We start from the raw sequence: 18,662 nt of genomic DNA, 5'->3' as shown, positions 1-18,662 counted from the left end.
ATATATATATATGTATATGTATATATATATATATATATATATATATATGTATGTGTGGGGGAAAAATCACAAGACTATTTCATCTCTACAGGCCTGTTTCATGAGGGGGGGTACCCTCAATCATCAGGAGATTTTAATGGGAGCATTCGCATACCATGGTTTATATAGGGCACAGAGTGGGTGGGTACAGGCTGGCGTAGGGGCGTGGTGATTGGCTCATGTGTTACCTAGGAGGTGTTTCCGTCTATGGCGGCATGTTGTTACAATTTCGCTGCGCTTGTTGAGGGATGACAGGTCTGGACGGTAAATAATAAACAGTTTCTCTTTCAAGCATAGGTTGCATCTTTTATTACCACTATTGTAAGGTGTGCTGGATGCAAGAATTTGCCATGTTATTGAATATTCAACATTATTGTCTTTGAGGTCCCAAATGTGTTTGCTGAGTTCTGTGGTATTTCGCAGGTTTTTGTTCCTGAAAGAAGCCTTGTGATTGTTCCATCTGGTTTTGAATTCTCCCTCGGTTAATCCTACATATGTGTCGGATGTGTTAATGTCCTTGCGTGTTACCTTAGATTGGTAGACAACTGATGTTTGTAAGCACCCCCCGTGGAGAGGGCAATCAGGTTTCTTTCGACAGTTACATCCTTTGTTGGTTTTGGAGTCGCTCTGTCTGGGGGCCGACGGCTCATTTGCAATTGTTTTGTTGTGGTTTGAGATGATTTGTCGTATATTGTTCATGCAGCTGTAGCTCAATTTAATGTTGTTCTTGTTGAATACTTTTCTTAGGATGTTGTCTTTGGGAAAGTGTTTGTCGATCAGATTGAGGAATTTGTGTCCAATGTTAGTTGAGACGTTTTTGCTGTATGGGGGGTTGTACCAGATGATGTCGTTTCGTTTTCTGTTCTTTTTTGGCTGGTTTCCTGGCGTGGGTTCATAGGTGAGGGTGAAATTGTATCCGCTTTCATCAAGGGCTTTTTGGTACGGGGGGGTTGCTTGGTCAAATTCAGCTTTGCTAGATGACAGCATCGATAGCCTTTTATTGATTCCGGTAGGTATTCTTTTCGTGGTGGTGGGTGGGTGGTTGCTGTCATGGTGCACGTATTGGAGTGTTGTGTTGGGTTTCGTGAATGGTTGGTAGCTGTTATTTCTCAGGTTGAAAGTGACGTCAAGGAAGTTGACGGCTCGCTTGTTGGCTTCAATCGTGATCCGTAGGCCGTTCTCTTTGAAAATGTGGCATATGCGCTTCTTGGTATTCTCGCTGCTCCTTGGCGAGGCGCGACACACTGCCAGTCCGTCATCACGGTAAATACCAAGGTTCAGATTGAGGCTAGCGAGCTGGGAGAGGAGGAAACTCCCAACGAGTTCACACGTTTCTGCTCCGTCAAAACTTCCCATAGTGACGTCAGATGTTGCATTATATATATATATATATATATATATATATATATATATATATATATATATATATATATATATATATATATATATATATATATATATATATATATATGAAATACTTGACTTGGTGAATTCTAGCTGTAAATATACTCCTCCCCTCTTAACCACCCCCCCCCCCCCCCCCCCACCTCCCGAAATCGGAGGTCTCAAGGTTGGCAAGTATGATTACATATTACAAAACTGTTGTGTATACTAATTCACAGATGTTATTTTATTATATAAAAAAGGTCAGTAAATGATTCTTTATATTTGTAAACGCTCTGAAGTAGGAAAGGGGTAGGATTAAATAAGCTTTGCTTCTTCCTACTCCTTTTCGGACATGATGTAAAGTGGAATGATATGAAATTGTGTGATGTATTATGATGTAAGTGTGTTCATGTTCCAAATAAACTAAAGAAAGAAAGAAAGAAAAATTCCATTTGCTTGCTACAGTTTTTTCCCATAAAGAATGATATCCAAAAACTATCAAAAAAACAAACGAAAATCTTTTCAATATTATTATTATTATTATTTTTTTTTGAAGAACTACAATTCCCGTCAGCGTCCATGTCGAGTTGGCCCGGCATGCACCGCGGCTCCGGGAAGATGAGGCCAAGATGGCGGCCAACCCAAGTAGTGACGGCGCCCCTCCTTTCGATTGTCCATCATGGTGAGCGTTTGCACACGTTTAAAGTGGAGCTTTACGGCGCAACGCAGTCGTCTCATTCTCATTGTTTGTAACAACTTTTGCGCTGCGGATGCATTTTCGTTATGTGGCCGTGTAGCCGGCAATGCTAGCACATGCTAACGAGGTTAGCACTGATCCTCCAGCAAACATGACGAGCTGCTGTAAAATTGTTCATTTTATATTTGCTAGTTGTCTACTTGTACGTTAAAGAGGACAGAAACATATTGTTTCCCCCCCCAAATGCGGTGAGTTTTACAGATAATGTGTCACCAAGAAGGAAGCAAATATCACTATGGTATTGAATGAGAATGGGACAAGCGGTAAAAAATGAATGAATGGATGTAGAATGTTATTGTTCCGGTTTGCTTTGCAGGGGAGGCAAGCCACCGGTCGGGCTCCACCTCGACGTGATGAAGGGAGACAAGCTGGTCGAGGTAAGCTGAATGTACAAACCCCGTTGCCATATGAGTTGGGAAATTGTGTTAGATGTAAATATAAACGGAATACAATGATTTGCAAATACTTTTCAACCCATATTCAATTGAATGCACGCAAAGACAAGATATTTGATGTTCAAACTCATAAACTTTATTTTTCTTTTGCAAATAATAATTAACTGAGAATTTCATGGCTGCAACATGTGCCAAAGTAGTCGGGAAAGGGCATGTTCACCACTGTGTTACATCACCTTTCCTTTTAACAACACTCAGTAAACGTTTGGGACCTGAGGAGACACTTTTTTTAAGCTTCTCAGGTGGAATTCTTTCCCATTCTTGCTTGATGTACAGCTTACCGTATTTTCCGCACCATAAGCCGCCCTGGGTTATAAGCCGCGCCTTCAATGAACGGCATATTTCAAAACTTTGTCCACCTATAAGCCGCCCCGTGTTATAAGCCGCATCTAACTGCGCTAAAGGGATGTCAAAAAAACAGTCAGATAGGTCAGTCAAACTTTAATAATATATTAAAAACCAGCGTGATGTGGGCGCGCATGGAGTCGTATATCAACATGGACGGAGTTGCGTGAAAAAAGCCACCCGGCCTCTTCGCGTAAACTTAAACTTCCCTTAACCACTCGCTCATCTTTTCTTCATCCATCCATCCCTTCGAGTTAGCTTTTATGATGACGCCGGCTGGAAAGGTCTCTTTTGGCAAGGTCTTCCTTTTGAATATCACCATGGGTGGAAGTTTCTGGCCATTAGCATGGCAAGCTAGAACCACAGTGAAGGATGACTTCTCATTCCCTGTGGTGCGAATATTCACCGTACGTGCTCCCGTTGTATCCACAGTGCGGTTCACAGGAATATCAAAAGTCAGTGGAACCTCGTCCATGTTGATAATGTTCTCTGGCCGGATCTTTTTTTCAGCTATCTTGTTTTTACAATATGCACGGAAAGTAGCCAGCTTTTCTTGAAAGTCTTTAGGCAGTTGCTGTGAAATAGTAGTCCGTGTGCGGATGGAGAGATTGCGTCTTTTCATGAACCGGAAACCTGTCGCTTAGTAGGAGCCATTTTGTGGTCTTTACAGATGTAAACACACAAAGGAAATGAAACGTAATATCCGCGCGCTTCTTCTTCTTCTACGGGGGCGGGTGGTTGCTTACAGTAGAAGAAGAAGCGCTTCCTGTTCTATGGGGGCGGGTGCTTACCTTGGCGGTTGCTTGCCGTAGAAGAAGAAGCGCTTCCTGTTCTACCGGGAAAAAAGATGGCGGCTGTTTACCGAAGTTGCGAGACCGAAACTTTATGAAAATGAATCTTAATATTTATCCATATATAAAGCGCACCGGGTTATAAGGCGCACTGTCAACCTTTGAGAAAATTTGTGGTTTTTAGGTGCGCCTTATAGTGCGGAAAATACGGTAGATGTAAATATAAACAGAATACAATGATTTGCAAATCCTTTTCAACCCCTATTCAATTGAATGCACTACAAAGACAACATATTTGATGTTCAAACTCATAAACTTTATTTTTCTTTTGCAAATAATAATTAACTGAGAATTTCATGGCTGCAACACGTGCCAAAGTAGTCGGGAAAGGGCATGTTCACCACTGTGTTACATCACCTTTCCTTTTAACAACACTCAGTAAACCTTTGGGACCTGAGGAGACACTTTTTTTAAGCTTCTCAGGTGGAATTCTTTCCCATTCTTGCTTGATGTACAGCTTACCGTATTTTCCGCACCATAAGCCGCCCTGGGTTATAAGCCGCGCCTTCAATGAACGGCATATTTCAAAACTTTGTCCACCTATAAGCCGCCCCGTGTTATAAGCCGCATCTAACTGCGCTAAAGGGATGTCAAAAAAACAGTCAGATAGGTCAGTCAAACTTTAATAATATATTAAAAACCAGCGTGATGTGGGCGCGCATGGAGTCGTATATCAACATGGACGGAGCTGCGTGAAAAAAGCCACCCGGCCTCTTCGCGTAAACTTAAACTTACCTTAACCACTCGCTCATCTTTTCTTCATCCATCCCTTCGAGTTAGCTTTTATGAAGACGCCGGCTGGAAAGGTCTCTTTTGGCAAGGTCTTCCTTTTGAATATCACCATGGGTGGAAGTTTCTGGCCATTAGCATGGCAAGCTAGAACCACAGTGAAGGATGACTTCTCATTCCCTGTGGTGCGAATATTCACCGTACGTGCTCCCGTTGTATCCACAGTGCGGTTCACAGGAATATCAGTTGCTGTGAAATAGTAATCCGTGTGCGGATGGAGAGATTGCGTCTTTTCATGAACCGGATACCTGTCGCTTAGTAGGAGCCATTTTGTGGTCTTTACAGATGTAAACACACAAAGGAAATGAAACGTACGGTGATATCCGCGCGCTTTTTCTTCTTCTACGGGGGCGGGTGGTTGCTTACAGTAGAAGAAGAAGCGCTTCCTGTTCTATGGGGGCGGGTGCTTACCTTGGCGGTTGCTTGCCGTAGAAGAAGAAGCACTTCCTCTTCTACGGGGAAAAAAGATGGCGGCTGTTTACCGTAGTTGCGAGACCGAAACTTTATGAAAATAAATATTTATATTAATCCATATATAAGGCGCACCGGGTTATAAGCCGCACTGTCAGCTTTTGTGAACATTTGTGGTTTTTAGGTGCGGCTTATAGTGCCGAAAATACGGTACCTTTCAGCATTAATGGTGCCTTCACAGATGTGTAAGTTACCCATGTCTTGGGCACTAATACACCCCCATACCATCACACATGCTGGCTTTTCAACTTTGCGCCTATAACAATCCGGATGGTTCTTTTCCTCTTTGGTCCGGAGGACACGACGTCCACAGTTTCCAAAAAAAAATTGAAATGTGGACTCGTCAGACCACAGAACACTTTTCCACTTTGTATCAGTCCATCTTAGATGAGCTCAGGCCCAGCGAAGCCGACGGCGTTTCTGGGTGTTGTTGATAAACGGTTTTCGCCTTGCATAGGAGAGTTTTAACTTGCACTTCCAGATGTAGCGACCAATTGTAGTTACTGACAGTGGGTTTCTGAAGTGTCCCTGAGCCCATGTGGTGATATCCTTTACACACTGATGTCGCTTGTTGATGTAGTACAGCCTGAGGGATGGAAGGTCACGGGCTTAGCTGCTTACGTGCAGTGATTTCTCCAGATCCTCTGAACTCTTTGATGATATTACGGACCGTAGATGGTGAAATCCCTAAATTCCTTGCAATAGATGGTTGAGAAAGGTTTTTCTTAAACTGTTCAACAATTTGCTCACGCATTTGTTGACAAAGTGGTGACCCTCGCCCCATCCTTGTTTGTGAATGACTGAGCATTTCATGGAATCTACTTTTATACCCAATCATGGCACCCACCTGTTCCCAATTAGCCTGTTCACCTGTGGGATGTTCCAAATAAGTGTTTGATGAGCATTCCTCAACTTTATCAGTATTTATTGCCACCTTTCCCAACTTCTTTGTCACGTGTTGCTGGCATCAAATTCTAAAGTTAATGATTATTTGCACAAAAAAAAAAGTTTATCAGTTTGAACATCAAATATGTTGTCTTTGTAGCATATTCAACTGAATATGGGTTGAAAATGATTTGCAAATCATTGTATTCCGTTTATATTTACATCTAACACATTTTCCCAACTCATATGGAAACGTGATTTGTAAAGCATGCATCCATACAAACCCTATTGAAGGGCACCGACTACAAGCCGGGCAGTCCAGGAAAAGTCCCAGCTTGGGTTCCTCAAACTGGACTTTTCCCCTCCGTGGCTGCACGGCTTCTTACCGGTGCCAGAGCAGAACCCAGCCATGATTTTTAGGCTTCACGGTGGGAAGGAACACTGTGGAGTTATGACTCAGAGGCACAGCCGTAAAAAGGCATATATCTATGTGTTGGCGAAATACGTCTAACCTTGCATTTGACGCTGCACGTTGTCTTCCTCCCGTAGAAACTGATCATAGACGAAAAGAAGTTCTACTTGTTCGGGAGGAATCCGGACTGGTGCGACTTCACCATCGACCATCAGTCGTGCTCGCGTGTCCACGCCGCCCTCGTCTACCACAAACACCTGAAGAGGCTCTTCCTAATAGACCTCAATAGCAGTAAGCCATGACCTTCTTTTTAGAATCCACTTTATTTGCTGCTAGTAGGGGTGTAACGGTACACAAAAATGTTGGTTTGGTACGTACCTCGGTTTAGAGGTCACGGTTCGGTTCATTTTCGGTACAGTAAGAAAACAACAAAATATAAATTTTTTGGTTATTTACCAAAAGGGTCCATTGCCAGGGTTAACTACGGTAAATAAAATAAGGCTCAGAATGGTTTCTTAACAAAACCTTTCTACATATAAAATGCTTTTTTTGATTGATTGAGACTTTTATTAGTAGATTGCACAGTACAGTACATATTCCTTACAATTGACCACTAAATGGTAACACCCCAATAAGTTTTTCAACTTGTTTAAGTCTGGGTCCACGTTAATCAACATTAAACTGCCTCAAGTTGTTGCTCAGATTAAATAAAATGACAAAACTTTTCTTCTACATATAAAAAGTGCAACATTAAACAGTTTCAAGTCAACTCAGCCTCAGATTAACCCCCCCCCCCCAGCCTGGCTAACTTGGCAGTAAGAGCATACCTGCCAAGTACTCCGGTTTTCCCGTATTTAGTACGGTTTTCATCAACCTATTCCGGGTTACGGTTGCAGTGATAAAAAATACGGTTTTTCATTAATTTAAAAAAAAATAAAAAATTTAAGTTTTATTCACGAAATCGCGTAACAACAATGACAATCGACACTGCTTCCCGTAACTTCCTATCGAGCCATTCCGAATGCCATGCGCGAGGCTATTTATAGCACCGCTGCCAAGCACGAGGCACCAGTTGCCATTGTTTCCAAACGAGCGAACAATCATGGAATCAGCCGGAGAAAAATCGCAAACGAGTCTTAAACCGAAAAGAAAACTGCAGTCATTCCGTGAAGAATATTCAAAAGCCTATCCGGGAATAATTATCCGTTCCAAAAAGGGTGAAAACTACGCGAATTGCCGATTTTTTGATCGGACACGGAGGAATTAGCGATGTAAAAGACCACGTTGGGACAAAAAAACACAAGTCTAATGCCGTTGCTAGCGATACAAGTGGAAAACTTTCAACGTTTTTCGTCGCCCTTATCATAAAGTTACCATATCATTTTTGCAGTATGGATAAATGGGTTGTACTTGTATAGCGCTTTTCTACCTTCAAGGTACTCAAAGCGCTTTGACACTACTTCCACATTTACACATTCACACACACATTCACACACTGATGGAGTATGATCAATCTGATAGAATACATTTGGATTTTAGCCACAAAAAGGTAATGACACCAATGTTATCTATTGGAATTGTTTAGTACTGTTATACTGTTAAAAGTGTTGATACTATTTATGCTTTCAAGTCCAAGTTGAAGAAATCTTGTTAAATGTTGACAGCATAACTACCAAAATACAGAAGTATGTCCTTAATATTTTTGCAGTGCTATTTCTGTTGAAAAGTTCAAATGATTACATTAGAGATGTGATGTGCCACTTTTCAAGTGTCTGATGGCTTCAATTAATTTTCATTAATTTTTCATATTTTGAATTCTTTTGAAAGGCTTACAAAAAAACTACATTTGAATTGTAATTCCATGCTATTGACAGGACTATTAATTTTAATGAAGTTAGCTTACCATGTTTACAGTATGATAATTGTGATAGAAATGTGAATTTTAGGCACAGAATATTTTTTACAATTGAACAAGGCAGTAGATTATACAAGCTTGGACAGAAAGTTAATAATGACACCAATTTTTTTTTTTTATGGAATTGTTTAGTACTGTTTTACCATTTGTTTACTGTAAAAAGTGTTTATACTGTTTATACTTTCAATTAACAAATTGAAGTCTTGTGAAAGGTTGACAGGATAACTGGCATTAACTGTCAAAATAATTTCAAAGTATTGAAGTTAGCTTACAGAATAAACATGTCAATCAACCCATATGATTTTTGCTGTAATATTTTTGTTTTGAAAAGTCACTGTGACTGATAGAAAAGTGATGGTTTTAGCAACATTTTAACCTGTCTGAATGCAATCAATCATTTTGCGTCGGTTCGCCCCCCTGTACCCCCCACCAGGACTTTGTCCTGGACCTACCGGGGCCTGCGGCCCTTGGACCCTGGCTACTAGGTTTTTCTGATTTCAAAAGTTGGCAGGTATGGGAAACTAAATAGAAAAATATTACAATAGAATAATATATATATATTAAATATATATAATATTATAAACCAAGTCATTGTATTTCATTTAGGATTATTTCATATCTTCATTGAAATAAAAATATATTTTTATCTTTTTTTTAGATACAGTCAATAAATAATGTGAACATGTATCATGACATGGAAATCTCAGAGAACGTGTTGTGAATGAGGATGCTTGTAGACTGGGAATTTATTTTTATATATATATTTTTTTACACATTTTTAGTAAAAAAAAAAACGTTTTTCCTACGTATTAAATTTTAGACGATTTCTCTTCTTAGTGATTATTTCTCCGGCTGTAGAAAACACCCGCTCACAGGGCACAGAGGAGACGTCAGTGCGACACAGTTTGCGTATCGGTGACGTGACCGAAACAGCTCATGATCGGTCACGTGACTTTCTAAAAGCGGTACGCGCACCGACACAGGGTTTTGCTCTATGAGCTCGACGCATGTGCCGATGCATCGATGTTGCCGGACCCATCACTAGTATCTTGTGTTTTTTATGTTGATTAAAAAAAAAAAAGCGATACCGATAATAAAAAAAACCGATACCGTTAATTTCCAATATTACATTTTAAAGCATTTATCGGCTGATAATATCGGCAGGCCGATATTATCGGACATCTCTAAATATGATCCATCCCTATTTTACAGTTAAGAATTAATTGTTTTGTTTTTTCTAGCACACGGTACTTTCCTCGGACACATCCGTCTGGAGCCACACAAGCCCCAGCAGGTTCCCATCGACTCCACGTTATCCTTTGGTGCTTCCACGCGGACGTACACCATCCGAGAGAAGCCCCAAAGCCAGGGAGGGGGTGGCAACGCAGACATTAAGATAGGAGACGAAGACGAGCTGAAGGGACTTCTCGGGTTACCGGAGGAGGAGACGGAGCTGGAGGTACAATGGCGTTCTCGCTTGAAGACACGAAAGTGGCGTATGACCTTGTGATAACCTTGGACCCCTTTACCGGACAGAATTTGACCGAGTTTAACACGGCCCACAACAAGCGCATCTCCCTTCTGACCATCGAGGAGGGCAACCTGGACATCCAGAGGCCGAAGAGGAAGAGGAGGCACTCAAGAGTTACTTTCAACGAGGAGGACTGCATCATCAATCCAGGTGCCAAAACTCATTACTCTAACGCTGCACGCCATCCTGCAATAAAAACAAGCACCAAAAAGCTATAACAGCTTTTGATGAGAACAAGAGGAAAGTATACGCCGTGTGAACTGTATTTTGCTGTTGCCCGCAGAGGATATCGACCCCTCGGTGGGACGTTTCAGGAATATGGTGCAGACGGCGGTTGTACCCATCAAGGTAAGGTTTTACTGGGAACATTATTTATCCTGCAAGATAGACAAATTTAGTGTTTTAAATTGTCACACAAATTTAGAATATAGATGATAAAAAAAGTGAGTACCGTATTTTTCGGAGTATAAGTCGCACCTGCCGAAAATGCATAATAAAGAAGGAAAAAAACATATATAAATCGCACCGGAGCCCGGCCAAACTGAAAAAAACTGCGACTTATAGTCCGAAAAATAAGGTGGTACTTACATTTCAGCAAGCAATCCGTGATGTAGACATTTGGGTGTACAGGTGATCCCATGACACGATCGTGTGTTTGTCGGAAATACTTTCCCATAAATCGAAAGTGCATAGTATTAAAGGGAAACTGCACTTTTTTTTGGAATTTTGCATATCGTTCACAATCCTAATGAGAGACAAGAAGACAAAAAGTTTTTTTGTTTTTTTTGCATTCGAACTAGGGCTGGGCAATATGGCCTTTTATTAATATTTCGATATTTTTAGGCAGTGACGTGCAGTCACTAGAGGCAGGTGAGGCGGGGCCTCACCTGCCTCACAAAGAAAAAAAATGTAAAAAGAAAAAAAATTTATTAAATTGTTATATGTATCCAGTGATTATACTATAAAGTTATTTTCCATTTAACTTCACCAGTTTTAGATTATTTTTATTCAAAATCGCTGAATTTTCACATTTGCCGTTCAAATACTGAGAAGAGACGGTGCGGTGAACAGCAGCCAGTTGAGGCACGTCACTCAGTGCCTCAACATGGACGGACTCGGCTAACTGCTGGTCTGCTGTGCAGTGAGACCGTATTGCTATATGAATTATATTATACATTTCCATAGTTTAGTTAGCTGAGGTATATAATGTACAGTGTATTTTGTCAACAACTGTATGTGTGTAACGTATTTCTTGTGCTGAGCGATCATAAAACGCACTAGCTGAGGCTCCAGTAATCCCGCCTCCTGCAACCCCGCCTCAGAATTGTTATATCAACTAAAGCCCACACTTAAACTTTCCACGTGCAAGATTGAATCTATTTAAAAAAATTATTTCATAAGAAGCCAAAAAGTGCAAAAACAATAATGTTGGTGTTGGAGGAGTTGTGAATGACTGCAGGGACACAACATTAGATACACCTGCAGACTGACTGCAGGTGTACCTAATTCACAACTCCTCCAACACAAACATTATTGTTTTTGCACTTTTTGGCTTCTTATTAAATAACTTTTGTAACCTATTTTCATGGGCTTTCCTCTTTGTGATGTTAAGTTCCTGTTATTGCTAAAACAAAGTAGATGCGAGAAATATCGCTCAAAGGAAGACATGAAACTGCTACAGGAAAATACCAAAAAAAGAGAAAAAGACACCAAAATAAGAGTGCAAAACAAGAACTAAAACAGCAAAAAAGTCCAAATAAGTCAGGGTGTGATGTGACAGGTGGTGACAGTACACCTACTTTGAGACAAGAGCTATAGTGATGCATGCTTGGTTATGCTTTAAAGTCATACCCAACAATTGCCACAACGACTTTTTACTGTCAACTGAGTTTAGTTTTTTAATGATTTCTGCTGGTGGTGTTGAAAATGTAAAATAATTGGGTCCTAACAGGATATAAACATGATGTACAGTGGGGCAAAAAAGTATTTAGTCAGCCATCGATTGTGCAAGTTCTCCCACTTAAAATGATGACAGAGGTCTGTAATTTTCATCATAGGTACACTTCAACTGTGAGAGACAGAATGTGAAAAAAAAATCCAGGAATTCACATTGTAGGAATTTTAAAGAATTTATTTGTAAATGATGGTGGAAAATAAGTATTTGGTCACTTCAAACAAGGAAGATCTCTGGCTCTCACAGACCTGAAACTTCTTCTTTAAGAAGCTCTTCTGTCCTCCACTCGTTACCTGTATTAATGGCACCTGTTTGAACTGGTTATCTGTATAATAGACACCTGTCCACAGCCTCAAACAGTCAGACTCCAAACTCCACTATGGCCAAGACCAAAGAGCTGTCGAAGGACACCAGGAAAAGAATTGTAGACCTGCACCAGACTGTGAAGAGTGAATCTACAATAGGCAAGCAGCTTGGTGTGAAAAAATCAACTGTGGGAGCAATTATCAGAAAATGGAAGACATACAAGACCACTGATAATCTCCCTCGATCTGGGGCTCCACGCAAGATCTCATCCCGTGGGGTCAAAATGATCATGAGAACGGTGAGCAAAAATCCCAGAACCACACGGGGGGACCTGGTGAATGACCTGCAGAGAGCTGGGACCAAAGTAACAAAGGTTACCATCAGTAACACACTACGCCGACAGGGAATCAAATCCTGCAGTGCCAGACGTGTCCCCCTGCTTAAGCCAGTGCATGTCCAGGCCCGTCTGAAGTTTGCCAGAGAGCACATGGATGATACAGCAGAGGATTGGGAGAATGTCATGTGGTCAGATGAAACCAAAATAGAACTTTTTGGTATAAACTCAACTCGTCGCATTTGGAGGAAGAAGAATACTGAGTTGCATCCCAAGAACACCATACCTACTGTGAAGCATGGGGGTGGAAACATCATGCTTTGGGGCTGTTTTTCTGCTAAGGGGACAGGCCGACTGATCCGTGTTAAGGAAAGAATGAATGGGGCCATGTATCGTGAGATTTTGAGCCAAAACCTCCTTCCATCAGTGAGAGCTTTGAAGATGAAACGTGGCTGGGTCTTCCAGCATGACAATGATCCCAAACACACCGCCCGGGTAACGAAGGAGTGGCTCCGTAAGAAGCATTTGAAAGTCCTGGAGTGGCCTAGCCAGTCTCCAGACCTCAACCCCATAGAAAATCTGTGGAGGGAGTTGAAAGTCCGTGTTGCTCGGCGACAGCCCCAAAACATCACTGCTCTCGAGAAGATCTGCATGGAGGAATGGGCCAAAATACCAGCTACTGTGTGTGCAAACCTGGTAAAGACCTATAGTAATCGTTTGACATCTGTTATTGCCAACAAAGGTTATATTACAAAGCATTGAGTTGAATTTTTGTCATTGACCAAATACTTATTTTCCACCATAATTTACAAATAAATTCTTTAAAAATCCTACAATGTGAATTCCTGGATTTTTTTTCACATTCTGTCTCTCACAGTTGAAGTGTACCTATGATGAAAATTACAGACCTCTGTCATCATTTTAAGTGGGAGAACTTGCACAATTGGTGGCTGACTAAATACTTTTTTGCCCCACTGTATATGTGAAGCAGATCTACTGTCAAATGTCCGTCTGATGATGTCTGTCTTGCTTTAGAAACGGCGGTCAGAGGGCCAAAACACGTTGGGTCTGGACAACTTTGCTTCAAAGCGCATGCACGGTTACAGCCTGAGCGGCGGTCTCTACGGCGACCTGCCTCCCACCAGCCACGAGAACCAGCCCACGGGCGCTCCGGGCGGGGCCTCCATGCAGGGCGGGCTCCCCTTGCCCTTCCCCAACCCAGCACCGGAGGTGGACCTGGCACCAGAGGCTCAGCAGCCCCCCATCATGCTCAACCCCACTCCGGTCACGGCCCCCTATCTACCAGAGACCCACAACGAGCCACGCAAAAAGAAGTATGCCAAAGAGGCGTGGCCGGGGAAGAAGCCCACGCCGTCGCTACTCATATGACCGCTTTGCCCTGCATGTTGACTCTCAGGTACCAGCGGGGCGGCGCGTCAGGGACAAGGTGGCCAGGCTCAGCCATGATGTTGGTGGGCCTTCTGGTTCCGTTGGAGTTGTATAAAAAAATGAAACACCATGTTCTTGAGCCACGGTTAGATGGTTTTGTGTCATAACAGACTCATGTAACTTTAGTTTCTTATTATTATTTTCAACTCTTTTCAGTGCTTTTTGAAAACGTTATGAATAAATGGCAGAAGAGTATTTTTATACACACAATTTGACTGTGACGAGTCAGGACTGACAGGAGAAAAGTGATCTGGTCGTTGTTTTCAAGCGTTACAATGATGTGATGATGAAATTGTCTTACACCCCAATGGAGTCTGACCAACTTTTTAATAAATATATTGCAGTTGTTTTGGCAGCCGCTAGATGGCGACTTAAGCACACGTGATGGCTCAATTTTGTTTTACAGTCAGGCAAATATTTTTAGGGTTCCTCACTATAGAGACAAAAATAGTGTGTACGCAACCAAACTAAAGGTGTATTCAAACACTTTTTGTTTGAAAATTGTTCATTTTTGGTTGCATGAAAAGATGGACTCCACTTTCATCTCGTTTATGGCAAAAGTTCTGAACAATGTAGCTCCTAACGGACATGAATCGACTAATTATAAGCAGAAGTGTTCCAATAAAACTTTCTACATTTCTGATTCATGCCGATATTGTAGCCTTAATTGACTATTGGCTGATTTGATACCGATTTACCTCTACTATGATATCACAACTAGAGATGTTTGATAATATCGGCCGATGAATGCTTTAAAATGTAATATCGGAAATTATCGGTATCGTTTTTTTTTGTTTTTTTTTAATTAAATCAACATAAAAAACACAAGATACACTTACAATTAGTGCACCCACCCAAAAAAGGGTTTTTTCTTTCTGCAAGGGATACAGTCCGTAAGCACACATGATTGTGCGTGCTGCTGCTCCACTAATAGTACTAACCTTTAACACTTAATTTTACTCATTTTCATTCATTACTAGTTTCTATGTAACTGTTTTTATATTGTTTTACTTTCTTTTTTATTCAAGAAAATGTTTTTAATTTATTTATCTTATTTAATTTAATTTAATTAATTTAATTTAATTAATTTAATTTATTTATCTTATTTTAATAGTACTAACCTTTAACACTTAATTTTACTCATTTTCATTCATTACTAGTTTCTATGTAACTGTTTTTATATTGTTTTACTTTCTTTTTTATTCAAGAAAATGTTTTTAATTTATTTATCTTATTTAATTTAATTTAATTTATTTATCTTATTTTAATAGTACTAACCTTTAACACTTAATTTTACTCATTTTCATTCATTACTAGTTTCTATGTAACTGTTTTTATATTGTTTTACTTTCTTTTTTATTCAAGAAAATGTTTTTAATTTATTTATCTTATTTAATTTAATTTAATTAATTTAATTTAATTAATTTAATTAATTTATCTTATTTTAATAGTACTAACCTTTAACACTTAATTTTACTCATTTTCATTCATTACTAGTTTCTATGTAACTGTTTTTATATTGTTTTACTTTCTTTTTTATTCAAGAAAATGTTTTTAATTTATTTATCTTATTTAATTTAATTTAATTAATTTAATTTAATTAATTTAATTAATTTATCTTATTTTAATAGTACTAACCTTTAACACTTAATTTTACTCATTTTCATTCATTACTAGTTTCTATGTAACTGTTTTTATATTGTTTTACTTTCTTTTTTATTCAAGAAAATGTTTTTAATTTATTTATCTTATTTAATTTAATTTAATTAATTTAATTTATTTATCTTATTTTAATAGTACTAACCTTTAACACTTAATTTTACTCATTTTCATTCATTACTAGTTTCTATGTAACTGTTTTTATATTGTTTTACTTTCTTTTTTATTCAAGAAAATGTTTTTAATTTATTTATCTTATTTAATTTAATTTAATTAATTTAATTTAATTAATTTAATTTATTTATCTTATTTTAATAGTACTAACCTTTAACACTTAATTTTACTCATTTTCATTCATTACTAGTTTCTATGTAACTGTTTTTATATTGTTTTACTTTCTTTTTTATTCAAGAAAATGTTTTTAATTTATTTATCTTATTTAATTTAATTTAATTAATTTAATTTAATTAATTTAATTTATTTATCTTATTTTAATAGTACTAACCTTTAACACTTAATTTTACTCATTTTCATTCATTACTAGTTTCTATGTAACTGTTTTTATATTGTTTTACTTTCTTTTTTATTCAAGAAAATGTTTTTAATTTATTTATCTTATTTAATTTAATTTAATTAATTTAATTTATTTATCTTATTTTAATAGTACTAACCTTTAACACTTAATTTTACTCATTTTCATTCATTACTAGTTTCTATGTAACTGTTTTTATATTGTTTTACTTTCTTTTTTATTCAAGAAAATGTTTTTAATTTATTTATCTTATTTAATTTAATTTAATTAATTTAATTTATTTATCTTATTTTAATAGTACTAACCTTTAACACTTAATTTTACTCATTTTCATTCATTACTAGTTTCTATGTAACTGTTTTTATATTGTTTTACTTTCTTTTTTATTCAAGAAAATGTTTTTAATTTATTTATCTTATTTAATTTAATTTAATTAATTTAATTTATCTTATTTTAATAGTACTAACCTTTAACACTTAATTTTACTCATTTTCATTCATTACTAGTTTCTATGTAACTGTTTTTATATTGTTTTACTTTCTTTTTTATTCAAGAAAATGTTTTTAATTTATTTATCTTATTTAATTTAATTTAATTAATTTAATTTAATTAATTTAATTTATTTATCTTATTTTAATAGTACTAACCTTTAACACTTAATTTTACTCATTTTCATTCTTTACTAGTTTCTATGTAACTGTTTTTATATTGTTTTACTTTCTTTTTTATTCAAGAAAATGTTTTTAATTTATTTATCTTATTTAATTTAATTTAATTAATTTAATTTAATTAATTTAATTTATTTATCTTATTTTAATAGTACTAACCTTTAACACTTAATTTTACTCATTTTCATTTATTACTAGTTTCTATGTAACTGTTTTTATATTGTTTTACTTTCTTTTTTATTCAAGAAAATGTTTTTAATTTATTCATCTTATTTTATAATTTTTTTAAAAAAAGGACCTTATCTTCACCATACCTGGTTGTCCAAATTAGGCATAATAATGTGTTAATTCCACGACTGTATATATCGGTTGATATCGGTATCGGTAATTAAAGAGTTGGACAATATCGGAATATCGGATATCGGCAAAAAGCCATTATCAGACATCCCTAATCATATTGCAATATATAGTGCGGCCTCCTCCGACAATGCTATATATCATGATATATAATTTGGTATATATATATAAATAAAATAAGAATTTCAAAAATGGTTACAAAGGGTTCTAATATGCAGTAAAATACATCATTTCAACATTTCCAGTTGTATTATTTTGTCAAAACTATTAAGATTATTTTTTATTCAAGAAAATGTTTTTAATTTATTTATCTTATTTTATTTTATTATCCATCCATCCATCCATCTTCTTCCGCTTATCCGAGGTCGGGTCGCGGGGGCAGCAGCCTAAGCAGGGAAGCCCAGACTTCCCTCTCCCCAGCCACTTCGTCCAGCTCCTCCCGGGGGACCCCGAGGCGTTCCCAGGCCAGCCGGGAGACATAGTCTTCCCAACGTGTCCTGGGTCTTCCCCGCGGCCTCCTACCGGTCGGACGTGCCCTAAACACCTTCCTAGGGAGGCGTTCGGGTGGCATCCTGACCAGATGCCCGAACCACCTCATCTGGCTCCTCTCCATGTGGAGGAGCAGCGGCTTTACTTTTAGCTCCCCCCGAATGACAGAGCTTCTCACCCTATCTCTAAGGGAGAGCCCCGCCACTCGGCGGAGGAAACTCATTTGGGCCGCTTGTACCCGTGATCTTGTCCTTTCGGTCATAACCCAAAGCTCATGACCATAGGTGAGGATGGGAACGTAGATCGACCGGTAAATTGAGAGCTTTGCCTTCCGGCTCAGCTCCTTCTTCACCACAACGGATCGATACAGCGTCCGCATTACTGAAGACGCCGCACCGATCCGCCTGTCGATCTCACGATCCACTCTTCCCTCACTCGTGAACAAGACTCCCAGGTACTTGAACTCCTCCACTTGGGGCAAGATCTCCTCCCCAACCCGGAGAAGGCACTCCACCCTTTTCCGGGCGAGAACCATGGACTCGGACTTGGAGGTGCTGATTCTCATCCCAGTCGCTTCACACTCGGCTGCGAACCGATCCAGTGAGAGCTGAAGATCCTGGCCAGATGAAGCCATCAGGACCACATCATCTGCAAAAAGCAGAGACCTAATCCTGCAGCCACCAAACCAGATCCCCTCAACGCCTTGACTGCGCCTAGAAATTCTGTCCATAAAAGTTATGAACAGAATGGGTGACAAAGGGCAGCCTTGGCTGAGTCCAACCCTCACTGGAAACGTGTCCGACTTACTACCGGCAATGCGGACCAAGCTCTGACACTGATCATACAGGGAGCGGACTGCCACAATCAGACAGTCCGATACCCCATACTCTCTGAGCACTCCCCACAGGACTTCCCGGGGTACACGGTTGAATGCCTTCTCCAAGTCCACAAAGCACATGTAGACTGGTTGGGCAAACTCCCATGCACCCTCAAGGACCCTGCCCAGAGTATAGAGCTGGTCCACAGTTCCACGACCAGGACGAAAACCACACTGTTCCTCCTGAATCCGAGGTTCGAC

The 18,662-nt window shown here is 38.9% G+C and overlaps 1 protein-coding gene and 1 non-coding gene across 2 annotated transcripts; both read left to right on the top strand.

Annotated features, from left to right (window-relative positions):
* Nucleotides 1-2,013: 2,013 nt before the first annotated feature.
* ppp1r8b (protein phosphatase 1, regulatory subunit 8b) lies at nucleotides 2,014-14,254 on the top strand. The gene is made up of 7 exons (XM_061958798.2): nucleotides 2,014-2,107; nucleotides 2,499-2,559; nucleotides 6,528-6,681; nucleotides 9,547-9,764; nucleotides 9,842-9,986; nucleotides 10,120-10,184; nucleotides 13,466-14,254. Exons 1-7 carry the CDS (start codon nucleotides 2,055-2,057, stop codon nucleotides 13,817-13,819), a joined length of 1,050 nt encoding a protein of 349 aa, XP_061814782.1. The 5' UTR covers nucleotides 2,014-2,054; the 3' UTR covers nucleotides 13,820-14,254.
* On the top strand, nucleotides 6,272-6,448 carry LOC133605480 (small Cajal body-specific RNA 1). Its single transcript, XR_009815148.2, has one exon.
* Nucleotides 14,255-18,662: the final 4,408 nt, after the last annotated feature.

The sequence above is a fragment of the Nerophis lumbriciformis genome, linkage group LG04 (assembly GCF_033978685.3).
Source record: "Nerophis lumbriciformis linkage group LG04, RoL_Nlum_v2.1, whole genome shotgun sequence".
Classification (NCBI taxonomy): Eukaryota; Metazoa; Chordata; class Actinopteri; order Syngnathiformes; family Syngnathidae; genus Nerophis; species Nerophis lumbriciformis.
The sequence above is the reverse complement of the archived record's forward strand: the minus strand, read 5'-3'. Positions and strand labels throughout refer to the sequence as shown.